We start from the raw sequence: 23,756 nt of genomic DNA, 5'->3' as shown, positions 1-23,756 counted from the left end.
CAGAAAGGTCCCATTTCACTAATTGAGAAAACCAGGTGGGTATGCCCCATTCTGTGCGCTCTGAACTTTCTCTTTTCCAGGCTGAATGCTTAATTTGAACCCCCATGGGTTGGGCACAAGCCGTGGGCACGAGTACCAACCGAAATATGCCCAGAGCACCCCATAAAAAGTATAATAATAACAATAATTTCAGCTGGGTAAACGACATCTATCCTTTTGTTTACATTAGTCCCCAATGATTCTTCTTCTTCACTCGTCTTCCGATTTGGAACTCGGGGCTAGATCGAGTGGATATGGCCATTTTTGCGACTGAGGGCGGTCAGGCAACCGGCAGCTTGTGAAGTATTGTTAATTGAATGTCTAGAAAGATGCGTTTTTACAGAAATTTTAAAAATGAATAAAAAGATTAAAGCTATTTTTTAGTGTAGGGTTTAATTTGTCAGTTTGGCCCTCCTCTTTTGGGTTGAGAACATTCTCTAGCAAAGCACATTCTGCTTAGAATTTATATATATATATATATATATATATATATATATATATATATATATATATATATATATATATATATATATATATATATATATATACCTCTCCTTAGGCTTGCCATTTTGGGACGATATTGTTAGTCCTATAGCCTTCTTCAATCTGGTCTAGTCTCATTACAGTTACCTAAACCAGTATAAATTTCACTATTTAGGAATGTATGTAAGCGCGTATGTAAGTATATGTGTGTGTGTGTGTGTGTGTGTGTGTGTGGCCGTATCACTGACGTAGAGAGGTAGGCCTACCAGAAAAGCAGAGAGCGAGGGACACATCGGTGTCGAAAATATGGAACCCCTTTGAGTTGAGTGAAATTCTTCTTCTTCTTTATTTTCCTCTTCTTCTTCTTCTTCTTCTTCTTCTTCTTCTTCTTCTTCTTCTTCTTCTTCTTCTTCCTCTTCTTCTTCTTCTATCGAACTCATGGATGGATGACGAGGTCCTCGGTAGCCGGACTTCGCTTAGAGAAAACCCCATTGACAAACATGGTGGTGGTCTCCGATAAGAAACTCGGGGCCCCCCGCCCTCGAAGTCTCCGCCAAGGGGAAAATGTTTTTCCAAGTAAAGGGACACCTCAGGTCAGCTTTCCCTTGTATTTTTCTTTTGGATTTGCTGCTGATGCTTCTTCTTCTTCCTCCTCCTCTTCCTCTTCCTCTTCTTCTTCCCCTTGGCGCTTCGAGAGATACGAAATAAGAAAGAGTGACCAAGGTGTGATTGCGTCATCTCTATGGCTTGTCAGTCTCATTCGTTGCGTCATAATTATTACATTTAGGCCTGATAGACCTTTTTAGATCTCACTTCATGGTGCCTATGGTTATTTCGTTTAAAAAAAAAACTCTTGGTGGACGTTTAATAAACTTATTAGCACTAAGTGGATGTTTATAAACTGCCTGATAACTTTTCTAGACGCAACATCGTTTGTCAAAGTACCAATTTAGAATTTACCTCCAATGGACTAAGACGAGAGAGGAAACGAATAAATACTATTATTGCATATCTCTCTCTCTCTCTCTCTCTCTCTCTCTCTCTCTCTCTCTCTCTCTCTCTCTCTCTCTCTCTCTCTCTCTCTCTGTATATATATATAGACCTAGAAATGTGTGCAAACAGAATAGTGAGCCCGGCGAGAGAAACAAAGATTTAAGCTCAGAACGCGTCTGTGCAAGTCTACATACAATGTATCTACACACATACACATGTGCATACATCTATATGTATTAATGACAGATAGAGGGGTAAATCCATACAACAAGATATTTGCGTACATGAACGTATTAGGTAGATAGGATGGAGGGAGTTTCATATTTTCACACATGTAGACGCATACGTATAAAATAGTCTCATACATACACGCAAACATGCACACACATACGTAATACACAGAGACAAACAGACAAGATCGAAAGTTCGCACATATGCACGTCCACACACACACACACACACACGCACACACACACCGGAGCACCTCACAAAAACTTCCGAAAAAAGGGGGGCCCCAGGTGAGTCAGCAGCCGTCAGTCCACTGTGGCCGCCCCGCGGGATTTCGAGACGTGCCAGAGGGTTCCTATAATCCTTCGTGAGAAGGATCTTAAGCCCCCCCCGAGGATCTCCTGAACGATAGGTTTTTCCACCCACTGATTATGGCTGCCCGAAGGAGGAAGTAAAGGAGCAACAGTGTTGCCTGGCATAAGGCCTGTCATGATTTGACGGAAACGGGACGTGGTTTCGTCAGAGCGAAATGAATGACTGGGAAAAGATGTGTTCCAGGATTTTAAAGGCTTCCAGGCCCGAAGTCTCTGGAAAGAGAGCCTTGATATTGGTGAAGAGTAGTGGAGGAAGGGCTTAAATCCACGCACACCATGAGGGATATTGTTCGATGGAGCCATAGAAATAGTAGAAGCAATAATATGTAACTGCAAATTACAATCAAGTAGCCGTGAAATGGCGCCAAGATTGTGAAAAAAGAAATGGCAGATTAGGCCAAAAATTCACTTGGTTATTAACCGTAATTTTTTTTTTTTATTGGTCTAAGGCAATATCTGTCTGTCTGTCTTAACTAAGCCCGACCCAAAACTCATTTTTTTTTTTCTTTTTTCTATAACTTTGTTTAACAACTGTTTACGAAACTTTTTTCGTAAAGGTATTGAACTTGTCGAGTTAGTTAAACAAGAACAAATTAATCTAACTTTAGTAAAAGAGACAGAGAGAGAAACTCTAAGAAGAGAGAGAGAGAGAGAGAGAGAGAGAGAGAGAGAGAGAGAGAGTCAACTGATTCATACTGTAGTAACCAATCTCTGTCTAGTACTGTACTGTTCTATCGTCAGTTTTGTCCATGGTACTGAATTTGTTCTGTCCTAAGAAAAAACAGCCAAGTCTACGAATACTATGATAATATATGATTCCAGCCACCTCTCTCTCTCTCTCTCTCTCTCTCTCTCTCTCTCTCTCTCTCTCTCTCTCTCTCTCTCTCTCTCTCTCTCTCTTTTGTAATCATTGTATTCAGTCTCAATCTAAGCCTTTCCCCATTAATACACTTTCTCTCTCTCTCTCTCTCTCTCTCTCTCTCTCTCTCTCTCTCTCTCTCTCTCTCTCTCTCTCTCTCTCTGTAATCATTGTATTCAGTCTCTCCTAGCTTTCTCTCTCTCTCTCTCTCTCTCTCTCTCTCTACAAATCTTACAAAGTTTCTCATACTCTCTCTCTCTCTCTCTCTCTCTCTCTCTCTCTCTCTCTCTCTCTCTCTCTCTCTCTCATCATTCTCAGTTAATAATCCTCTCTCTCTCTCTCTCTCTCTCTCTCTCTCTCTCTCTCTCTCTCTCTCTCGTAATCTTACAAAGTACAGGTTCTCAATTAATATGCTCTCTCTCTCTCTCTCTCTCTCTCTCTCTCTCTCTCTCTCTTACAAAGTCTTCTCTCTCTCTCTCTCTCTCTCTCTCCGTGCAAAGTCTTGCTAGCTACTAGCTAGGACTAGCAGCGGAGAGCCTCACTTGACTCGGGCGTCCCGTCCCAGCTACGATGTCGATTGGAAATGAAATGTCAAGACAGTAATTAAAAGTTTATGTGAAGTTGATCCGCTGTTTGGACGAGGGAACTTGGGGAATACTGATAGACGGTGTGTGGGGGAGAGAGAGAGAGAGAGAGAGAGAGAGAGAGAGAGAGAGAGAGAGAGAGAGAGAGAGAGAGAGAGAGTGAGAGACGGGTGCAGCTTACGTTGTCATAGGAATGTCAGTGGTTTCGAGTTAGGGTCAGAATTGTCTATGTTACTAATGTTTGATAAGGTAAACTAATAGATGGAGAGAGAGAGAGAGAGAGAGAGAGAAAGAGAGAGAGAGAGAGAGAGAGAGAGAGAGATAGAGAGAGAGAGAATTTGAGAGAACGTTAAAGTAAGTTTAAACTCAGTTGTTTAGTTCACAAGATCGGCAGTACACTCAATTGAGAGAGAAATAGACAGATAGACTACCAAGCTTTGGCACTCTCTCCCTCTCCTGTATTTCCTCTACTAATAACCTTCCTTCTTTTCAGAGGTAGAGGGATCAAGGTTATTAATTTCATATATATATATATATATATATATATATATATATATATATATATATATATATATATATATTGCTAGACCCATAGCCTTCTCCAGCCTGGTTAAACCCCACTGCAGCCACCTAACTACCAGGTACAATGTTCACCATCTAGGCATTACTCCTCCCATTCTTTATTATCCAATACCTTCATCTCTCTCATTCATATTCACTCTGATAATTACGGATAATTTGATGAAATAGAGATACCTTTTCATTCCTATGACTCAAGAACTTATAATGTCTTGATGAGGGAACGATTTGATTCTGAAACTCCTTTTAAACTTAATTATTTATTTATCTTTCTATTTATTTTTAGTTTCTTACTTAATTTTATTACGGCGTCAATAACCTAAGATGTTGTCACGCCAGTTTTAATAGACAAATCAATCAGTCTATCTTGTCCCTGGTGCTGGGTCCATTGTTAATGGACTGATAAAGCATTCAGACTTTAGGGTGTAAAGTATAAACGATAATTTCCCTAAAGCGGCACGAAGGTGAAGAACAACCACTATCCTCCATTTGGGGTTTGTTTGTGGGGAAGGAAGTACGACTGTGCAAGTTTCTTTAATCTCACAACTTGCCTGTTCCTTTAATTTCCCCCACAGTCTTTTAGGGTATGATTATCACCTTAGTGTGTGTAACTCATCTTGCTGTGTAAAGTACTCATAATCAGTTCAAATGGAAATTTAACAAACCTGCCATTAACATTTTTGTCAGATGCTTCCTGTACAGGTTAAGACACGAAATTGGTTTTCTTATGATTTGCTGTGCCTTTCCACAGGTCTTCTTCCTATTGCTCTAATATTTACTGCTATTCTGACTTTATTCCTCATCAATTTTCACTACATGTCAAAACCACCTCTGAGATCTTGGTGTCATTCCCAGCCTCAGGATACTGTATCTTTCCACAATTACTCCATACAGAACAGGATCTTCCCACTGTATTTATGCTACAGTCATGTGCTTTGTCAATGCCCACTCCTCCTGCATATAAAATCTGTAGTACTATTCACATACACACATCATAAGTTTTTGCTGTTCAATAACGGGCTACTTCTGGTTAGCAGCATTCTTGCAATCTCTGCCTACTGTAGCTATACTGTTGAGACTCTTCTGTACTGCTCTCTCAGTACCTGCTTCACAGTCCAGTGTCCCCAAGGTAACAGCAGTATTTTAACCCTGTCTCAGACTTGACCCTCTGCCACAGAATACAATTCCACTTCCCAAATCTTCACCATTTCTTTTCTTAAACTTAATCAGGGGTCTTTACTAATTATACTGCAAACATGAAACAGTTTTCCTAGCAGTATGATGTTCTTTGCTGTGTCAAACTTTAAGAGAGCTGGATTTCTACTTTTTAAAAAGGTCCTTGCTTCATTGCATTAGCTTTACCTTCCTTTTTAACTTAACAACTGTTTACCTATGCTGTCACATTTAATTACCTTACACCGGTTGGTGCTCTTTTAAAGCAATTGTTCTGAAACATTGGGATGAGGCATAGCCAGTGTATAATGGCCTTCTATAGTCTTAAGAATGAGTTCCTTTACTAGAGGATACACTTAGTTACTCTCATCTCGTGATTTCTTTAGCTTTTTTACTTAACTATTTATCAGTTTTCTGTATTTGTTTTTGTTTAGTAGTCATTTAGCTTTAAGAGGTTATAATTATATTATTCAATCATCATTTAAGAGGATCAAGATGGCAAGGTAGATTCACTCTGCATACTTATATGGGCCCAGAGAGAGAGCTTAACCTTGCCTGGAAAAAATAGAAGGATTTACACAAATTTTCATTCAGCAACCCCAAGTAGGAATTAAGCTGAGAAGAAGAAGAAAACAGCTTTTTATTACAGACATGAGTGTTAAATTCTGTGGAATGCGACTGAGCAAAATAATTGTCTTTTTGGTTTGTTCACAATGGTAGGGAGACTTCTCAATCACATATCCTTAAAGAAAGCTTATTCTTCACTTCTTCTTCTTAAAGAGTTAGCAAGCTTCAAGGATCCTATTGAAGTAACACATGTAAGTTGCTTCTTTCAGTGACTTTCATTATCCCAGGCTTCATTATATAGGCCCACAAACCTATCAGTACAAGATGACATTAACCCTTTTGCAATGCCTTCCTCTCAGATTTAGTTTGAGGATTAAAGAATACTTTGTTTCTATGAGAATACAAACCAGAGCCTTTCACAGAGTATAGAGTGTCCTGGTGGCAAGCTGGAAACTGTTGTTGAAGCTTGGTAAAAAGGTGGTTAATTGGCAGCAAACAGGAGAGTAGTGGGGTACTGTCCACTCACCTGTCAGTAAACCTTCGTTTCTTCTTCAGCCACTGAAGAATCAACATATTTTGCAGTCACAGCTCTACAATGGGTTATGAAGTACTGAGGATAGAGTGGGTTGAAGTCCCTCCCTAAACCAACTCATTCTAATACTGATGCCACTTTTCATTAGCCTTTTATTCCTTTCCAAGAGGACTCTTAGCATTTAAATAATTCTCTCTTTTCTTTTCATTTGGTGCCGACCTGAAGGAGGATTCTAAGTATGGAGCCCAGGACACTGCATTTTACCTCTCCCTTTAGATTACACCATCATAAACCTCAACTCTTTCTAAACAGGAATCTCTCTAGATTCTCAAGTGGCAGTTGCAGAGGTGCAGCATCGCCACTACCTCTCGCCGTCTTGGCAATACGTTCTCATTCCCCACTATCCAGGGAAAGAAAGCATTCACACGCTTCCCTCCTTCCTGACAACAGCCCTGCTCCTCACTAAATAACCTAGGGAACCCAGCTTTTGTCCAGCCATTTCAGGTAACAGTTTCCCCTTTGACAGGTGAAGCTTTGGTTTTTTATTTCTCTGCAGGAAAATGCAAACATTTTCTGTGCTGCCTTGCATGACATTGGCTCCTCTATAACAGCTTCGTCCTTCCACTCAGAGTCAACATAAGTTCACTTGATTCCTCTGTAGTCTTTGGGACAATCTTCTTCCATTCATCTCTTGAAGGGAATGAGAGATCTGTCCCTACAGTCTTTAAATTTGGCAAGAGTTTTCTCTTTATCATCTTGGCTGCTTTTAGCTTGATCTCAGGCACACACAATCTGTCTATTCCAGCCTTATTCTTTCTCTGTAAGGTTTGAGGTGTACTCAGATACACAAAAATTTACCTTAACATTCTCTTTCCCATTTTCAGCTTGCAAAGTAATTCAGTGATCACTGTACATAAAAGTAACTCAACATATTTCTAGCACGGGAAAACCCCATTACATTGCTTAGTATTTCATTGTCAATTTAAAAGGTCTACATTTACACTGATTTTTTCTGTCAAAACAAATCATCTTGATTAGTCAGTATTTTTTTCACATATGAACCCATACTGATAACCTCGGCTTCTTTAATGCCATTTTTACCAAAAAACTATCCATATACAGGAGTCATTTCAAGTTGGATGCAGATTAAAACCACTATCCTGATATTGTCACATAATTTAATCTAAGTACCAAGTATAATGTAAAAAACAACATACACAACAGAAGTTTTACATATCACAGTCTTTAAAATAAATCTTATCTATAACTTCCACAAAACCTAAGACGCTGAGGAAACGCAAGTTTCCCGTTAAGAAGGAGATAACCATCCTTAAACTACAAACACCACTTGATTTCCATCACCCACACACACTGCAGAGAATACTCCGTAACACAAAAACTTCAATACACATTTGAAATAACGCATAAACTTTACATATCCTTAACATTAACAATGGAATTTTTTAACATACCCAACGAAGGAACAATGGAATTATTTTAAGGTATGTTCTAGGGTTCAAGTGGATAATTATAATAGCCGTTTTTTTATTCTAGGGAATTATAGTGAAGTTTAAATACTATCACAAATCTGAGGAACAAATTTACACATAATTTTCTAATATGTTACTATCCATGAGCACTTTCCAAAACTGTTTTTTACTGCAATAGCCATAACATCTAAAATATGTCAAAAAACCTAACAATTTCTTACACACAACCTTAAATTTTTAATAAGCTTTCACCTGCTTACCTGTTGCAGGTGTAAAATGAAGATACATATTAACAAATAGTAGTAGGGTACTGAGTGAGGATGAGTTACTGTGGATTTTACGAGCAATCTCCTATATCATCCCTAACAGTACACTGAGGTGGAAGCCTAGTAACTGATTTTCCCAGCAATAGTGTTTAAAGAAAGCTGCTGAAATGTTAACTATCCACCAACTGGAAAACAGACAAGAGATCTCAACGACTGAGATGATCTGGGCACGTAATGAGATGGAATGCAGAACAGTCACATCAGTAAACAAGGGGTGTGAAAGCAGTAGAAAAAAGACCAGTAGGAAGAACTGAGGAAATCACTGAGAAAGGGCATAAATTCAGACAATTGCCTTTCAAAAGATGACATAATCAATTTAGCTGGAGTCCCTTAACAGCTGGCGTCCACAACTTGGCCGTGAATAGTGTCTGCATCACAGGAACCTACTACTGTATGAGGTACAGGATGGAGAGCCACTGAAATAACCAGACGAAGATGACACAGATGAAGATCACGGTTGTTTGTGCAATAAATTTCAGATGCATGAGGCCATTGTCCAAATTCTATAATCCTGTGTTGTAGAAGACAGTCTCCAAATCCAGAGGATCTGATGCAACAAATACTATAATGCATATGGACACTGTCCAACCTGCTGAATCCTGTGATACAAGAGAGAGGGCATCATGGGACCCCTCTAGAGATCTCCACACAAAAAAGTAGCAGTGCTATCCTGTCATGAATTGTCAAACTGACTCAAGCAAATACTGACTGCATCTTTTCCACACACTATTCTTCCTTTAGGTGTCCCTCCAATTTACTTTAGGACTTCCTACCAGTAAACATAGACAGGAAGACTAGTGAAAAGATATACTTAAGTGCGTGATGGATTGCTCTCTATATTCCATGGCACCTCATCCTCACTACACTTCACAGTTAGTACCATATCCATAGCTTTGTCAACTTTGTATGGTTGGTAAAACAACATTTAAAATATTTAGTTTTCTATCAGTTTAGAAAACTCTGACCATACATTCAGAAACCATCAACACTAAGAATAATGACAACAAGGTTTCAACCACTAAAAATATTATTTTTTCATTACATTACTTCAACTAAGTTCCTCATGAAACTAATCCTAGTAAATGCATGCCAATTAAAATTTCATAAAATTCACAATTATCAGTACACACTTTATATTATTTATTAAAGAATCAAGTTTAAATGAATATACATACCTTACTTGTAGCTAGTCTCTGTTCTAAATGGCTGTTGTAGTTCACTAAGAAAAATTCTAGATACCTTAATTCAAAAGATACCTTATTGCAACCAATGAATCACATTTTATGACCCTCATAGGGGTCACCCAGATAATTTTTTCTTAAACCAGCAGCAAAAATTGGAACTAAATAATGTAGCAATCCACAATGGACTAGTTAAATAAATATGCATAAAAAAGTAAAAAAAAAACTCTTCTCAAGTGTGTTCAGAACTAAAACATTAAAAGACTACAAATATATGGCTGACATAAAGCTCAAGTACATTTGATTGTAACTGACCTTATGAAAGTTCAGTGGTTAAAACAATTACGTCCTCCTGCTGTTCAAATACCACAATGGGAACAAAATCCACCTGATTCTGGGGCTAACAAAGTAGGAATGTACTGCTATCTAGGTACAGTATTGTTTTAAGTAACTCAGGGCATAAAACTACAGCATAAAATACACGTCCCATGTGATCAGTTACGGTGCTACATCCCGCAAATCAAATACAGTGGACTCACTGTTTTAATTCTGATTTAGCTTTATGTTGATGCAATAGTTTTACAAACCTAACTATGCAAAATGTCCCATATCACAAGAATGCATAAAAAGTACAGAATATGAAAGTAATAGTAGTTAAAATGGCTTACAGGACAAAGAGAATGATTTCTAAGTAAACATTCACTGCATAAATAGCTAACATTTTTCAAATCACAAAAAATGTACAAAAATTATAACAATTGAGGTTACAGAATTGATTGATACAGTTTCAGAATTAAGAGAATGATTCTGAAATACAGTAGACAAATCACTGTATAATACACAGTTGTATGTGCACTGAAAGGCACATATGTTCGCCACATGCACTGTATTTCACAAAGGTGTTCCTGCCATATGTGGCTTTTAATTAAACATTATGAAAAACACTAATGGCAAGTCCATGTTACTGAGAATGCGTCCATTAAAATACAAAGTTCAAGATAACTGCGATCTCACTGGCTCTGGTCGTTCAGAGGTCACAGCAGTAAGAGCACTCTGATTAAAAACACATGTAAATCACGATTGTTATACAATAGTTTACCACAAGAAGGAATGGTTTTGTCAATCGAACACCTTACCTTCAATTACCAGGAATGCTAAAATAGATATGGGAGAAGTGGAATGGAGGAGGGAATGATGGTGGTGGTGTCTTGGTTCCAAAGTCTGGTAAAAGCAAAGAAGGAGAAAGGGGGGAACAAGTGGAAGATGGATGACAAGGGACAACCTCTTCTGCAGAATGGAAGAGGCTGTGTTCCCTACCTACAAAACCTCAGAAACAAGGTGAAGGGTCACTCCACTCTCCAGAACTCCTGCTTTCACACGCAATCCAATTATACTCTAACCCATACCAGCAGACAGTATTAAGTGGAAATGAAAATATTTGGCCAAGCTAATCCAAATAAAGGATTATTTAAACATCACGGACTAACACAAAAACGGGACAAAATCACGGCTGAATGAACATAACTATTTCTTGCTTGACGACAAGACAACAGCAGAAACAAAATGTCTGGCAGATAAGTGAGGGAATCTCTCAAATCCATCTGCTTCTATTGGTCACCGGTAATAAGTGCATTTGATAATACTGTCATTCAAAATTAACCACCAGGTGCCAATGTCATGTTTAATTAAAGTGGGGCCAGTTTACATATGAAATAAAACTACTGACACTAAAAGAAGATACTCAAAGTTCATTCTGGTACAGTGCATCTAATATACTCATGAGGTCGCTAAATGTTTTCTCATGCTGTAAAATCCCATCCTAGCTGCCTAATACTTTTCAAATTAAGATGCTTCGCAATTACTTTGTAGTAGATAGCAACTTCTTGAATTTTCAAAGCATTTCATTTCAATCCTTATTGCTAAACTTGTCACAATAGATTAAGAAATTAACCTCTAATAACTTGGTTGCATGGGCCATAATTCATGCATTTTCTGCATGATAAAAGCATAAGACTAACTAGTGTAAAACTATAAACTGTTAAATCATGTATGACATAAAAAAGCTGTTAAGTAGATCAAATGTTATTAAACTTCTCGGAGGAAGTACTGCAATCGAAATCCAGGTACAGTGCCTAAAGTAATGTAATTTCAGTAACTGCCCAAGAAAAAGATCGAGATTATCCACAAGAAAATCAGGAGGGTCAAACTGTAATTATGTGCCTGGTACATATACTGAAATAATGACTAATAATCTATGGCTGTCAGGTTGTGTGCAAACCTACCCCCACGCACACTGGTTCAACTACGCACTCTTTCGGTAGGCTTGTAATGACTTAGGTAATTCTGTACCTCTTAAATTACTGAATGCAACAGGAGCAAAAGTGACCTAACTCAGCCTAAACAGCTTGGATAACCCTCTTAACTGATGAAATACCCTAAAGATGATGCAATCACGAATACCAGCTACTAGACAGACAACTTCCTGATGACTAGGCCAAAGTTGCAAGCAATCTCCTGGTTTCTTCCTATACTTTACCCTCAAAGGAGCCTATTATGAATCGCACCGGTTTGACATCCACATCTATCTTCGAGAAATGTAGTGGAGGCTGAAGAAGTCAATCAGGGTCCTTGGTCGTACTCATGCCTGCATCAGTCCAAGAGCCAATCCTGGTCTTGTCCATGATAGGCTATTCCACCCTGTATAAAGATTGTGTATTTTGCCCTGTCATGGATAGTCTTCTCGGAAAGATACCTGATGAACTGTTGGCAACGCTGTCTCGTTTGCAATCCAGCAATGGAAATTATGAAATGTCTCCATGGGCTGGTGCTGGACAGAGAACCTGACAAATGACGCGATGAAGATGACAAAGATGGAAGGTCATGGCTGCTCATAAAAACTAACAGCTTCCAGGTGCAAACACAGATCAAACCGTCATGTCACAACAGTTAAGATTCCCCTTGCATTAAAAGCTGAATCTATAATTATTGCCTTCAGCTAAGAAAACAGCAGAAACCCCAACATGGCAACAGCAAAGTTAGCACCAAATCGCCCTGCAAAAACAGGAGTGTGAAGGGAAATGCATCGAGGAATAGATTATCAAAAAAATATTTACGACAAAGAGAGGATGTACAGATAACTTGACATAGCCAAAGTTACACGACCTGCAAGTTAAAACTGATTGTGATTCCAAATGTGGAAGCTTCATAACAAGAACCATACTGACTGTCCTGTTTAAAAGTATTGATTAAGTCCCTTACAAAATTTGTTCAGTGAATTTACTTCAGAAAAGAATCTAAAACTAATTTTCTTCCCTAGAAGATAAATCATTAAGGTACAGCAGTTTTGTAACAGCAGACATAATCTGATTATCTATAGAGATTAAAAAAAGGAAGAGTAATAAACTTCCCAATATCCTGATATCAAGTTCGTTTATTAAAACCGCAGATGTGAGAATAAAATTAACCTCAAGTTGCGTAACGTAATGTACACACTACAACATAATGAGATCTGAAATCGCCTTCAACTCCTCAGAACCGACGTAACATCAGAAGCAATGTCCAAAATATTGCATTTTCCTTCCAGTTTGAGTTTTCGAAAAGATGACAAACAAGCTAACTTAACCTGTTTCACTTTAATTCTGAGATACCAAAGGTAAATCTAACGAAAGATACCATAAAAATTAAACATTCATAAGTGTAAGTGCATCTTTGTGTTCATATAATTACCCATAAAGTATCTGTGTACATACATACAGAGCTCATTTGCACGCACACATGCACATGTAATGAAAGTTTCCGGCAAAGTTAAAATGTTTAAATAAACGTCACCATCTCAGTTTTTTAAAAAACTACAAAAACACAGATCAAGTGCTAGACGAATCGGTTACATGTGAAAGAGAATGTTATAAACAACCTGAGTTAGACAATCACTGGAGTCTTCGTCATGTATCATCCTCAACGCTTCATTTCTACGCTTTTTTCATTCCCTGTGCAACTTCTGTTTCTTTCTCCTGTCGTAGCTTGGCCAGTCGAGCACGGGGAAAAGATCCTGAGACTTTGTACACTTTCTGAGAAACCAAAGACACTATATCAATATTTTGCAACCTGATATTATACAGTATACGATAAGCATGAAGTTTCCATTGTCTGAAAGCTTCAGGCCTACCAGCCAACTGGAAGAATATGAATAAACTGGGCTAAGTTTATTTTGCTGTAACAATAAATTTATAACCATAACCTACATAAATCTCAATACTATTCAATCCTGAATTATATACAGCTAGAATTAAGGGTATAAAAACTATGTTAGACAATTAATACAATATAAAGGTTAAACCCAGAAAAAGTGAGGAAAGATTGATGGTAATGTGTGAAGAAAAAGAGTGAAAGATTAGGTAGAGTCCTTGGTTAAATGAAATCAAGTTATCAAGTCTCCCAGGCTGATGCTTAAATCCATCACTTAGATCTACTTGGTTCCCTACCTCCATGAAGACATGGCAGTCGGTTGCATTTGTATCGTTAGTTATCTTCTTAAAGCATTCGACAATGTCCCCAAAATCTTGAGCCATCAGAATCTTCTGCTCGTTAGTTAATACCAGGGTGATTGCGACACGCATGAGGACCTTATTTCCTTCATAGAACAAGCAATCCCAAATCCTTAATACTGTCTGAAAATTAAAAAAATAAAATAACTTCTGGGGAAGTCAAGGATATGGGCACTGCACTTAAAGTGCTAAATATGAGTAAATACTAAGTTACTGCAAACTAATATGAATTTATCTCACAGCAAATGCTAAAGTACACTGCATTTTAAAATTTATATCTTTTCAATTTCCCAAAGCAAAAGTACTGAGTGAACAAGGCCCATACATAATTCATGGAGTAATTTGCTATGAGGATAATGTAATAAAGTCGACAGTTTCTTAATTCCCCACCTTTGACTCCCAATTGACAATGGTACCTATTTACAGCTGGATTAACTGGTGAAGGCAAACCTGGATCAAATAGCAGTTTATATTTTCCTAGATATATGGGCCAGAGCCTTTTATATAAAAGTATTCCCAGCATAAGCTAGGAAAAGTTGCTGAAGCCTGGTAATATGTGGTTAATTGAAAGCAAGCAGGTGAGAGGTAGGCAGCTGCCCACTCACCTATCAGTAACCCATCACTTTCCTTCAGTGCCATTGCCTATGCAATTACTGATAAGAGCTTCTGGTTTGTGTCTAGGAAAAATGCAAATTATCTTAAAAATCTGTTTGTTCCCATGAGAGGAAATCATTACCTCTTTTACAGAAGACATACTCCTTAAGTGGGTAGACGTCTCATAGGAAATGACTGAAGTCTGCACCTATAGTGAAATACTGGATATACATGTCATGACTTGACGACAGCCAAAGAAATAATGTCTTACTGACATATGAATGGGCTGTTACCTGGCACTCACCTATTGTAACCAATTAATCACCTTGTCACCATGCCTCAGCAACCATTCCCAGTTCATCTAAGGAATACTCCTATATAAAAGGCTCTGGTTTGTATTCTTGGAGGAACAACTGGGTAATTAACTTGAAACAGGAGATAATAGACATATCAAGAGAGATGCACACCCAAAATCCTTTTACTGCTATCATGCGTCACTCTAAAATCAAATTATCATGTTATATTCCCACTGCTTTTTCATTATTAGTGAGGAATGTTCAGTAACTTATTGAGTGCCTTACATTTTATTTCTGTGGGATTTTTTGTTTTAGAAACATTAGTGACTAGCTACTGTTTAATGAAACTAGCGTTTCTTAATTGTCATGTTTTCACTATCCTCAGTTTTTTCTACATATGAGAACCATCAGTTACTTGGACCTTGCCTGTGAATAGATTACAACTTTCAGTAAACAGCAACTTACCTCTATTGGCAAAACCTCGGCAAAAAGACATATGAACCATTTTGTCGTGAGAAGGTCCCAGGTCAATCCGTAGTGATCAACGTGACGCCAAACCAGAGGGGCTCGCTCTCTGTGACAAACCAAATAAAGTACTTTTACATTCGAATCTACAACTGCAAAAACAGCATACTGTATCAGTCTAGATTTCAAAACCTAAAAATTACTAAAATCATATTTTTATTAACTTTTGAAGTCTGATCAGTAACTTCTTGTTTCTCTGGGCTATTATGTTGTGCTGTTCTTCATCCTGCTGCTTTCATATTTACTACTTTCTTGACTGTGTATTTACTGAGCCAAGAATGAAAATGGGAAAATATAACACTTGCAGAGGGGGGAAAAATAGACAAGATGGGTAACTCACACCTAAGCTGTAAGACTGGGGTTTCCCCTCAGAAGGGACATTCAACAAAAATACTAAAATATAATGTAAACACTTAGGTAAAAATAACATTCACCTTCAATATATCTCAAGGAAGCACAAGGGAATGACAAGACTAAAAATAATAGAGTAATGAGGAAGAAAAAATGTTGGATATTGCAGCTGAGAGGAACAGAGAAAATCTTTAAACTACCATCTTAATCAAAATATGTAAGTCATGATAAGCAGGTCAATTCAGGCTTCATAAGTCAGGATGAACTTTGGCCCACCACCATGACAGATCTACTTTGAAAGTGCCATATTCCTCACCAGGAACATAATGACTTTTGCTTACGGATAATTATACGCATCAAGAGAAGGAGTCTTTAACATGTGGTATGAATTTAATTGCTTTTCCTCCACGAGCAGACTTCAAATGCCAAAAATTCACAAAGACATATTTCATAAGGATTCACCTCCTTACCTCAGCTTAATTTTCATGTCTGGAATAATCATACAAGGATATGTTTTGTCTCGTGCTTTGCATGGCACACTGTAGATGGTAATTTCTTTCAGCTTTTAATGACCTGCACCAATTTTTACCTCCTTTATCAACAAATCCTTTCAGTGAGCAGTATGAAAGGTTTGTGATGTGACTTAAAAGTTTCACTGAACTAGTTTTTAACTTCTATATTACAAGAAGCAATGTGTAACTTTATAATCTTTCTGCATAATGAATGACGTCCATGTCTAAACATGCCTTAATCCAGTATTAGGCCTGCCTTTCTCATGCTGGGCCACTATATAAGTATGCAGAATGAAAGCACCATGGTCTTTGTTTTGGGACAATACATAACAGATGAATTGTAGCCCATTCCTATCAACAACATAGGCATAAGCAAATGACTTGACTTATTTCTGGTCAATCAAAAGTACACAGAGAAACAACTAAGAATGTATTAACAAATTACTCACTTAACAAGTGCCTCCAGGACTCTGATATCCGTCAGAACTCCAATCATGTCAGAAGTGTAGTACTGCGGTAAAAGGACGTTCACTAGCGCATCAAGAAGCCAAAAGGTGTTTTCTTCATCTTTGGTGACAATTAGTAGTAGCCCAGCAATGTAATTTAAACCCTGTGGGAAGATTTTAAAATTAATAATCTCATTTTCACAGGATAAATAACAATTATATTTCAAAAAAAAATCTTTCATGTCAGGTTTCTAACCCTTTCTCCAAGAACTTTAAACTATTTTACCAAGACATATGAAAATATTAAATACTGGCATATTATCCTCATCTTTACAACCATTTTTGCATCAGCATTCCCTTTTATGGGGTTAGACAGATTTCTTTGGACTTTTGAAACTGGTCTTTATCCTGCAATTTCCCTATTACTTTGCTGATGAAATGCTTCTCCACCTTCCTTATAATGTGTCAAAACCATCGAAACCTATGGAAACTATGTCCATATCCTAGCCTCCAAACACCACATATGTCAGCAATTTCCTTATTTATACTTTAATCTTCCAAATGCAACTCCAGCCAAGAATCTCAACACTTCATAGTCCGACTTCTTTAAAAGCCACAATGGATATCCTCTGGACATGTGCTGAAGTGTGGCTGCTATGAATAACTGTCTTGTCCATGAGGCTGAACATAGGGATTACATATACTGTACTTCCAAGATGTTTCATGAGCTTATAAGGGTGTCCATCAGCAGTGCAGTGGAAAAGTAAAATGCAAAGTGCACTTGTTAAACAAATTCAAAAAGGAGCCTTATAAATAACGGACCATTCTGATACTAAAACCTGGTGTTCCTTGTAGAAGTCTGTCACAACACTGTGACACTACCTGAACAACTCTGAGGACTGCAGGATGGAACAATGATTAAGGAGATAGTGTATAAAGTTACTGACATGAGCTGTGGGATTTAAAAGCCAGATGTAGTTCATGTAAAAGCAAGAAAATGGCCTTTAAAAGTGACAGGGGCCCCATCTGGAAGGGCCTCCTTGCTAAGAAAATAAGTCCTTTACAAATCTGGGGTTTCCATTTTTTTTTTTACAAATAAATTATAAAAGGAATAGCAGGTGATTTTCACAGTAGGTATCCACTCCTCAACTTAAGCACAATCAGGAAGAATCATAACTTCACATACCTGGCAATATCCAACAGTTTTGTTATGATGTGAAAAGGCAATTAAAACATTAAAGAGGTCTGTTAATTTTCCTTCTTTGTAATCCCGGAAGTAGATGTTATCTGGGAATGTTCGCGGAACGTCTATTTTTATTGAATCGACTAATTCTTCATTGAAAGGTCCTTCAAGCAACTTCTTATAATATCCACTATGACTGTCCTTCTTGTCTTTCCCTCCGCTGACCTCCATCCAAATCTGTTAAAAATGTTAACTCATCAGCCACCACTTTAAATGTCATCCACAGAAATTCTGGTGCATTCAAGAGACAAACATGCATCCATACTTGTTTAAATGGCTGAATCTTTAAAAATTCAGGTTTTTGAAACTTGCAAGCCCTAAATTTATATGGCTTAGCTTGAAGTGGGCAATGAAATAGATCACTGAAAATCTTGTTTACATGTGGTACTGTACTTTAATATTAGTCAAGAAGAATTGGTTTACTGACAAGCATCTATATCCAACTGCCTTCTCCTGACAGGTAAGTGATCAAGTGTTCAAAAATAGCATAAATACAATATGGCATTAAAAAATAAATATACAGTAACATGTACAATACACAAAGTAAAATACTGTATATAATTATGAACATTCTTTCATCATTACAGTAACTTTGATTTACAACTTAGAAATTCTCACCTTCCCACGATGCTTCATTGGAATGCCTTTCCTTACATATCGCTTTACTTTTATTCCCCGGCCGACAGTTTCCTTGGCCCCGAGCAAATGAGACCATTTCCTAGCTCTGCGAGCAAGGACTGTTAAGTACCTGGACATGAAGTCCTCATAAGTCTGGTAGTCAAAGTCTTGGGGCCTCTCAAAACCATACTCATCAACATCACTGAAATAAAAAATAAAAAAGTAAACGCACTGGAGATATTCTCTCAGCCTAATACAGTTACATAAAACAACAGCCATATTTACATAAAGATACAGAGAAACTGAGAGCAATGGAACATGCAGACATAACATAAATAAAATACATATTACCAAGTAACCTTTCCATTAAGCAGAGACTCAAGGGAGCTAAACAAGGTGATTTACATCTGCTATATCATGGAACCTCCAATAAAAAAGTACACCGTACCAAGTTCCGATTGACTATCAGTGTCATCTTGTCAGTGAAACCACAAAAATTTTCAATCAGGAGAATCAACAAAACATGACAATAAATGTGAGACTTGCAGTAGCATAAAACCAGCAAGACATAAGATAATCACTGGCCTTTGACAGCAGCAATGACCCTCATAGCTGTCACGCCAAATGGCTCACCATAACTGAATCAAAATTCAACTCATACTATAAGTGAAAGTTTCCTTCAAAGTTAAAACTATACTTATCTTACAGATTATAACAATTTTTACTGTTACAAAGATTTTTTACCATAAAATAACATATCCCTATGAACATTTTTCCATGAAAGACATTTATTAACTTGAAAATAACTTCTCATTTTCAGATGCACCATGTGAAAACATTACATTACACTATGCTATAACATTACAGGCCAAATTAGGTCAAAGCCACAAGCATAATTCACCTCATCTTTGGGCTCATATAAACATTTGCAATCCAAACTCAATCTTATTTTAGTGACTAGGCTAGTTTTCTTAAGCTTTATAGGCTAGGGTACTTTGCAGTTATTTTTATCAGCATTATTACAGTAAAAAATATATACAATGATATCTAAATGTTCAAACCCTGCTGGATAGGTTGGGCTCATGTAAACTACGAAAGGGTTGGGTTGGGTCCTAAGTCCTACAAACATAAAACATCTGTTGGACAAAGCAATTATCCAGGTGACAAGAGCAATGTACAATATGGCTATGATACCAAAGTTTAAATGCTGTATAATAAGAAGCTAGATTAGCCTAGGGACGTAAAACTTCAAGGCAGGTGAGATGTGCATCGCAGCAAGTCATAGTGATTGCTGATAAACACTGTATCATAAATTATTGAAGAATTCTAATGTTTTGGGTAAGAAGAAAGCAGGCTGGCCAACCCAAAGGGACATTACGTAACCTAACCTTACCCATGCTTTGGCCATACCCCTGCTAATTTGTAGGTTATCATTATTGCTATAAAAACTTAAATGATTATAATAGATCTTTAGCAATTAGATGAGATTAATTGCCTTAATATGTTATAGAATAGGTTATTGCATCATATAAAGAAGATACGGGGCGTCACACTGAGTAGCCTACTGACAAGAACCGCCCCCTTAAGGATAAACCTAGCCTAGCCCAAATTTTGACCTCTACAGCATATAAGCCACTAAAAAATATGCAATTTTATCTCAGCCTTTGGATATTTCATTGCCCATGGCCGAAATTAACCCAGCAGGGTTCATTTTGGGGACACCCTGGTCGAAAGCCCCGAGTGAAGACAGACCGCATCATTAGCCAACACCTGTTCCTCATTTCCCTCCGAGAATAAATCATTATTTACCTCATTTTAGAACCCTATTACAATTAAATCACAGGCGTTTTAATTAAATAACTTTAAATTTGCCACACTCAGACCAAAAACGGATTCTGACACGACCTTATTTTCGAATTTCGAGCTCCAGCCATCGCGACCCTTCTCAGACGGCGAGGTCCATTTCGCGTCGCCTTTCGGGAAGAAGAAGAAGATGGAGATCGGAATGTCAACAGAGGCGTCAGGTGACAAAAATGTCAGTGTCAATATCAAACACTTTCCTATTCATAATTGTCGATGAATCCGTTAAAATATCCGTCAGGTTTTTAAATTTACAGATAAATGTGTGGTTTAATTATTGCGGGCAACACTGTTCATTCAGCTTCGTTAATAAAGAAATCTGTATGCATCTTAAATGTATGTATAGAAATGTATAAACAGACTTTGTGTGAAACCTAGAATAATACATTCATAGAAAATTGTGTTTCTTTTGCAAAATATTTAATATTTTATATCTAATTTAACTATTATAGTTGATAGTGGGCATTCATCGTCATTATTAAAGAAAAATAAAGGCATTTTGAATGTATGCATTGCATGTATACAGGGATTTCTGTGTAAATAGAAAATTTATCATTAATAATTGTCGACAAATTCATAGAAAATTTTGTTTTGTTTTCCAGATTTACAGAAATATCTGTGATTTAATTATTATGGTCAATACTGTTCATTCATTTTCATTAACAAGAAAATATGTCGGCATCTGAAATGAACGAGCAGATTTCTGTGTATATAACAACACATACAGAACATATGGGTTTTAACAGAGAGCATAAATATGTGGTTATGTTATCATATCAAGGTTTACTGATGTGTGGGACATTTATCAATGAGCTACGCATGTTGTCCTTCAGATATGCACCTTAGCAAACAAATTAGATGATAAATGCATCAACCTTGAAGAGAAGTTATAATAAGACCGCAATTACTGGATATTCATAAAGGTACGAAATAACTCACAGTTGTTAAAATATTTAAACAAATTAGTCTTCAGAGATCCTTCCGTTAACGATGTTTTGTTTGGCATTCAAATTGTTATAAAAGTTTTCTCAAAATGTTACTGATTGGGTCTGTGGATTGGTTGAACGTTACTGCCGGAATATTACTAGTAAATAACATCTGTGATAGAATGATAAGTTTTCAGTTGAAGGAATCTTTTATAAAGGTAACGAAGGAAATTGTGGCTGAAAGATTGTCAAAGCACATAAATCTGAGGCTGAGAAAATTCGCGTTTATATTTTTGTTTGCTTTTTCTCTCTCTCTCTCTCTCTCTCTCTCTCTCTCTCTCTCTCTCTCTCTCTCTCTCTCTCTCTCTCTCTCTCTCTCTCTCTCTATATATATATATATATATATATATATATATATATATATATATATATATATATATATATATATAAAGAAGAGAGAATATATATATATATATATATATATATTTACATGTATAACCACAAAATGGCCACACAACTTAACTTTGTGTATATATTCGTATTACTGTACTCGTTTTAGGCTTCAGAAAGACGTGATGGTTTACATTCCAGATACTTTACTCTACAAAATACAGGCGTTGGAGACATACTGTCATCTTCATCAGGTATACCAATGCACTGAAGAGAATGTATGTATATATATATATATATATATATATATATATATATATATATATATATATATACATATATATATATATATATATATATATATATATATATATATATATATATATATATATATACATTCTAAACCCAGGAAGGACTTACCACAAGGGATGATGCAATCTGACTAGAATCCCTGGGTTGGTAAAACATTGAAGAATAGAAAATGAGCTGAGGGCTTTACTAGAAAGGGGAATTTTAGATAAACTCTTAGGATAACTAGACTCACATATATTTACAATAACACAGATCAGAAGATGGGAATAACTAGGACAGGTAAATGGGATCCTGTCGGAGAACTAAATTAAGATGAACAGATGATAACTGGATGCTGGGGATTTTACTTCAAGGGCACCGTGAATCAGAGTGCGGTGGGTTTACCACGGCAATGAAAGCACAATCAAAGCAGAAGGATGCATAATGAGAAAACTCCATCTGCAATGGAGAATGCATGCGATTAACTGACGAAATTAGTACAGTTAAGGGTTCAAGAATGCCCTGATGGTGCCAACGGATCCTTGGGTACAACGCTGTTAAATTCACTCATGGACAAAAATAATAACAAAATCAGGTCTGTATGAGCACTGCGTTGGAAACACGGAAAATGGAAGAACAAAGGAAAAAGGAATTACTTGACTGGCAAAACTCGAATTCCTGGCACAGTAACTTGTGTCAGAGAGATGGGTCCTCATAGATGTGCCAATGATGGCGGTGAGTATTAAGGGTATTGGCTCTGGAAATCAAGGGGACTAGAAGTCAGCCACATGGTTTGGGAAATGGCTCTTAGGGAGCGGAGCTCAAAGGGTAGTAGGTGTTAGGACTGTGTCCATTGTGTCTCTGATGAGAGGCGTCAAGTGTTGGTCCTCTTATCCCTTCACCCGGATTAATTTCCCATTCTTGCAGGAGTCACCCGTTTTCTATCGTGCTGCCTTGACCTCATGTTTCACTTTGTTGACCACATGCTAAAATTCCAGTCCTGAATGGGTGATCTCATGTCACATGGTCACCAAACTTTCTCTTTTGGTGTTCAGGACAGCTGTCCCGTATTAGTGGCTCCTGTGGAGCTGACTCAGGAGCCCCCTTAAGTAGTGCCTGGGGCTATCATATGATTGAGGCTTGTCTCCAAGGGCGGCGAAGTGACCTGGAAAGGAGTTTTAATGCAGTCACATGGTCTAGGAGGGAATGTAATGATCACCAAAGGAAAGAATAACAAGACCTTTGGTTAATGTTGACAGCGATATGAAATGATTTTACTTTAATGTCTTTTGAAAATGATGCTCTTGAAGGGAGAGTTGGCTTGGAAAGAGGTGTTCCCCACTGAAATATATATATATATATATATATATATATATATATATATATATATATATATATATGTGTGTGTGTGTGTGTGTGTGTGTGTGTGTGTGTGTGTGTGTGTGTTTCCCCAGCATTTGTTGTTTTTTTCTTAATCCCTAGGATAACCTGCCCATTGATCTTCAACGATGAGAGCGTTCTCTGCGATCGCCCTCGCAGTTTTATTCTGGTTGTTACATTAAAAAATATCTGTATTTTTCAGGTCGATGTTATGGTTGTCATTCCAGCAGTGTTTGGCCAGTGCCAAAGCTTGGTTGTGATGGCGAATGTTCTGCTCTCTCTCTCTCTCTCTCTCTCTCTCTCTCTCTCTCTCTCTCTCTCTCTCTCTCTCTCTCTCTCTCTCTCTCTCATTGAAAGATTTGCCACTCTGAC

General features: G+C 37.4%; 1 protein-coding gene across 1 annotated transcript; it reads right to left on the bottom strand.

Moving 5' to 3' along the window:
- Positions 1-7,571: 7,571 nt before the first annotated feature.
- On the bottom strand, positions 7,572-20,548 carry LOC136855868 (growth hormone-regulated TBC protein 1-A). Its single transcript, XM_067133259.1, has 7 exons — positions 20,443-20,548; positions 18,538-18,739; positions 17,863-18,096; positions 16,680-16,840; positions 15,308-15,416; positions 13,890-14,075; positions 7,572-13,475 (listed from the first exon to the last, which is right to left on the bottom strand). The coding sequence occupies exons 1-7, from the start codon at positions 20,469-20,471 to the stop codon at positions 13,377-13,379; spliced, it is 1,020 nt and encodes a 339-aa protein (XP_066989360.1). The 5' UTR covers positions 20,472-20,548; the 3' UTR covers positions 7,572-13,376.
- Between the last annotated feature and the right edge of the window lie 3,208 nt (positions 20,549-23,756).

The sequence above is a fragment of the Macrobrachium rosenbergii genome, chromosome 33, assembly GCF_040412425.1.
Source record: "Macrobrachium rosenbergii isolate ZJJX-2024 chromosome 33, ASM4041242v1, whole genome shotgun sequence".
Taxonomy (NCBI): Eukaryota; Metazoa; Arthropoda; class Malacostraca; order Decapoda; family Palaemonidae; genus Macrobrachium; species Macrobrachium rosenbergii.
Note: the sequence above shows the minus strand (reverse complement) of the source record. Positions and strands in the feature narration are given on the sequence as shown.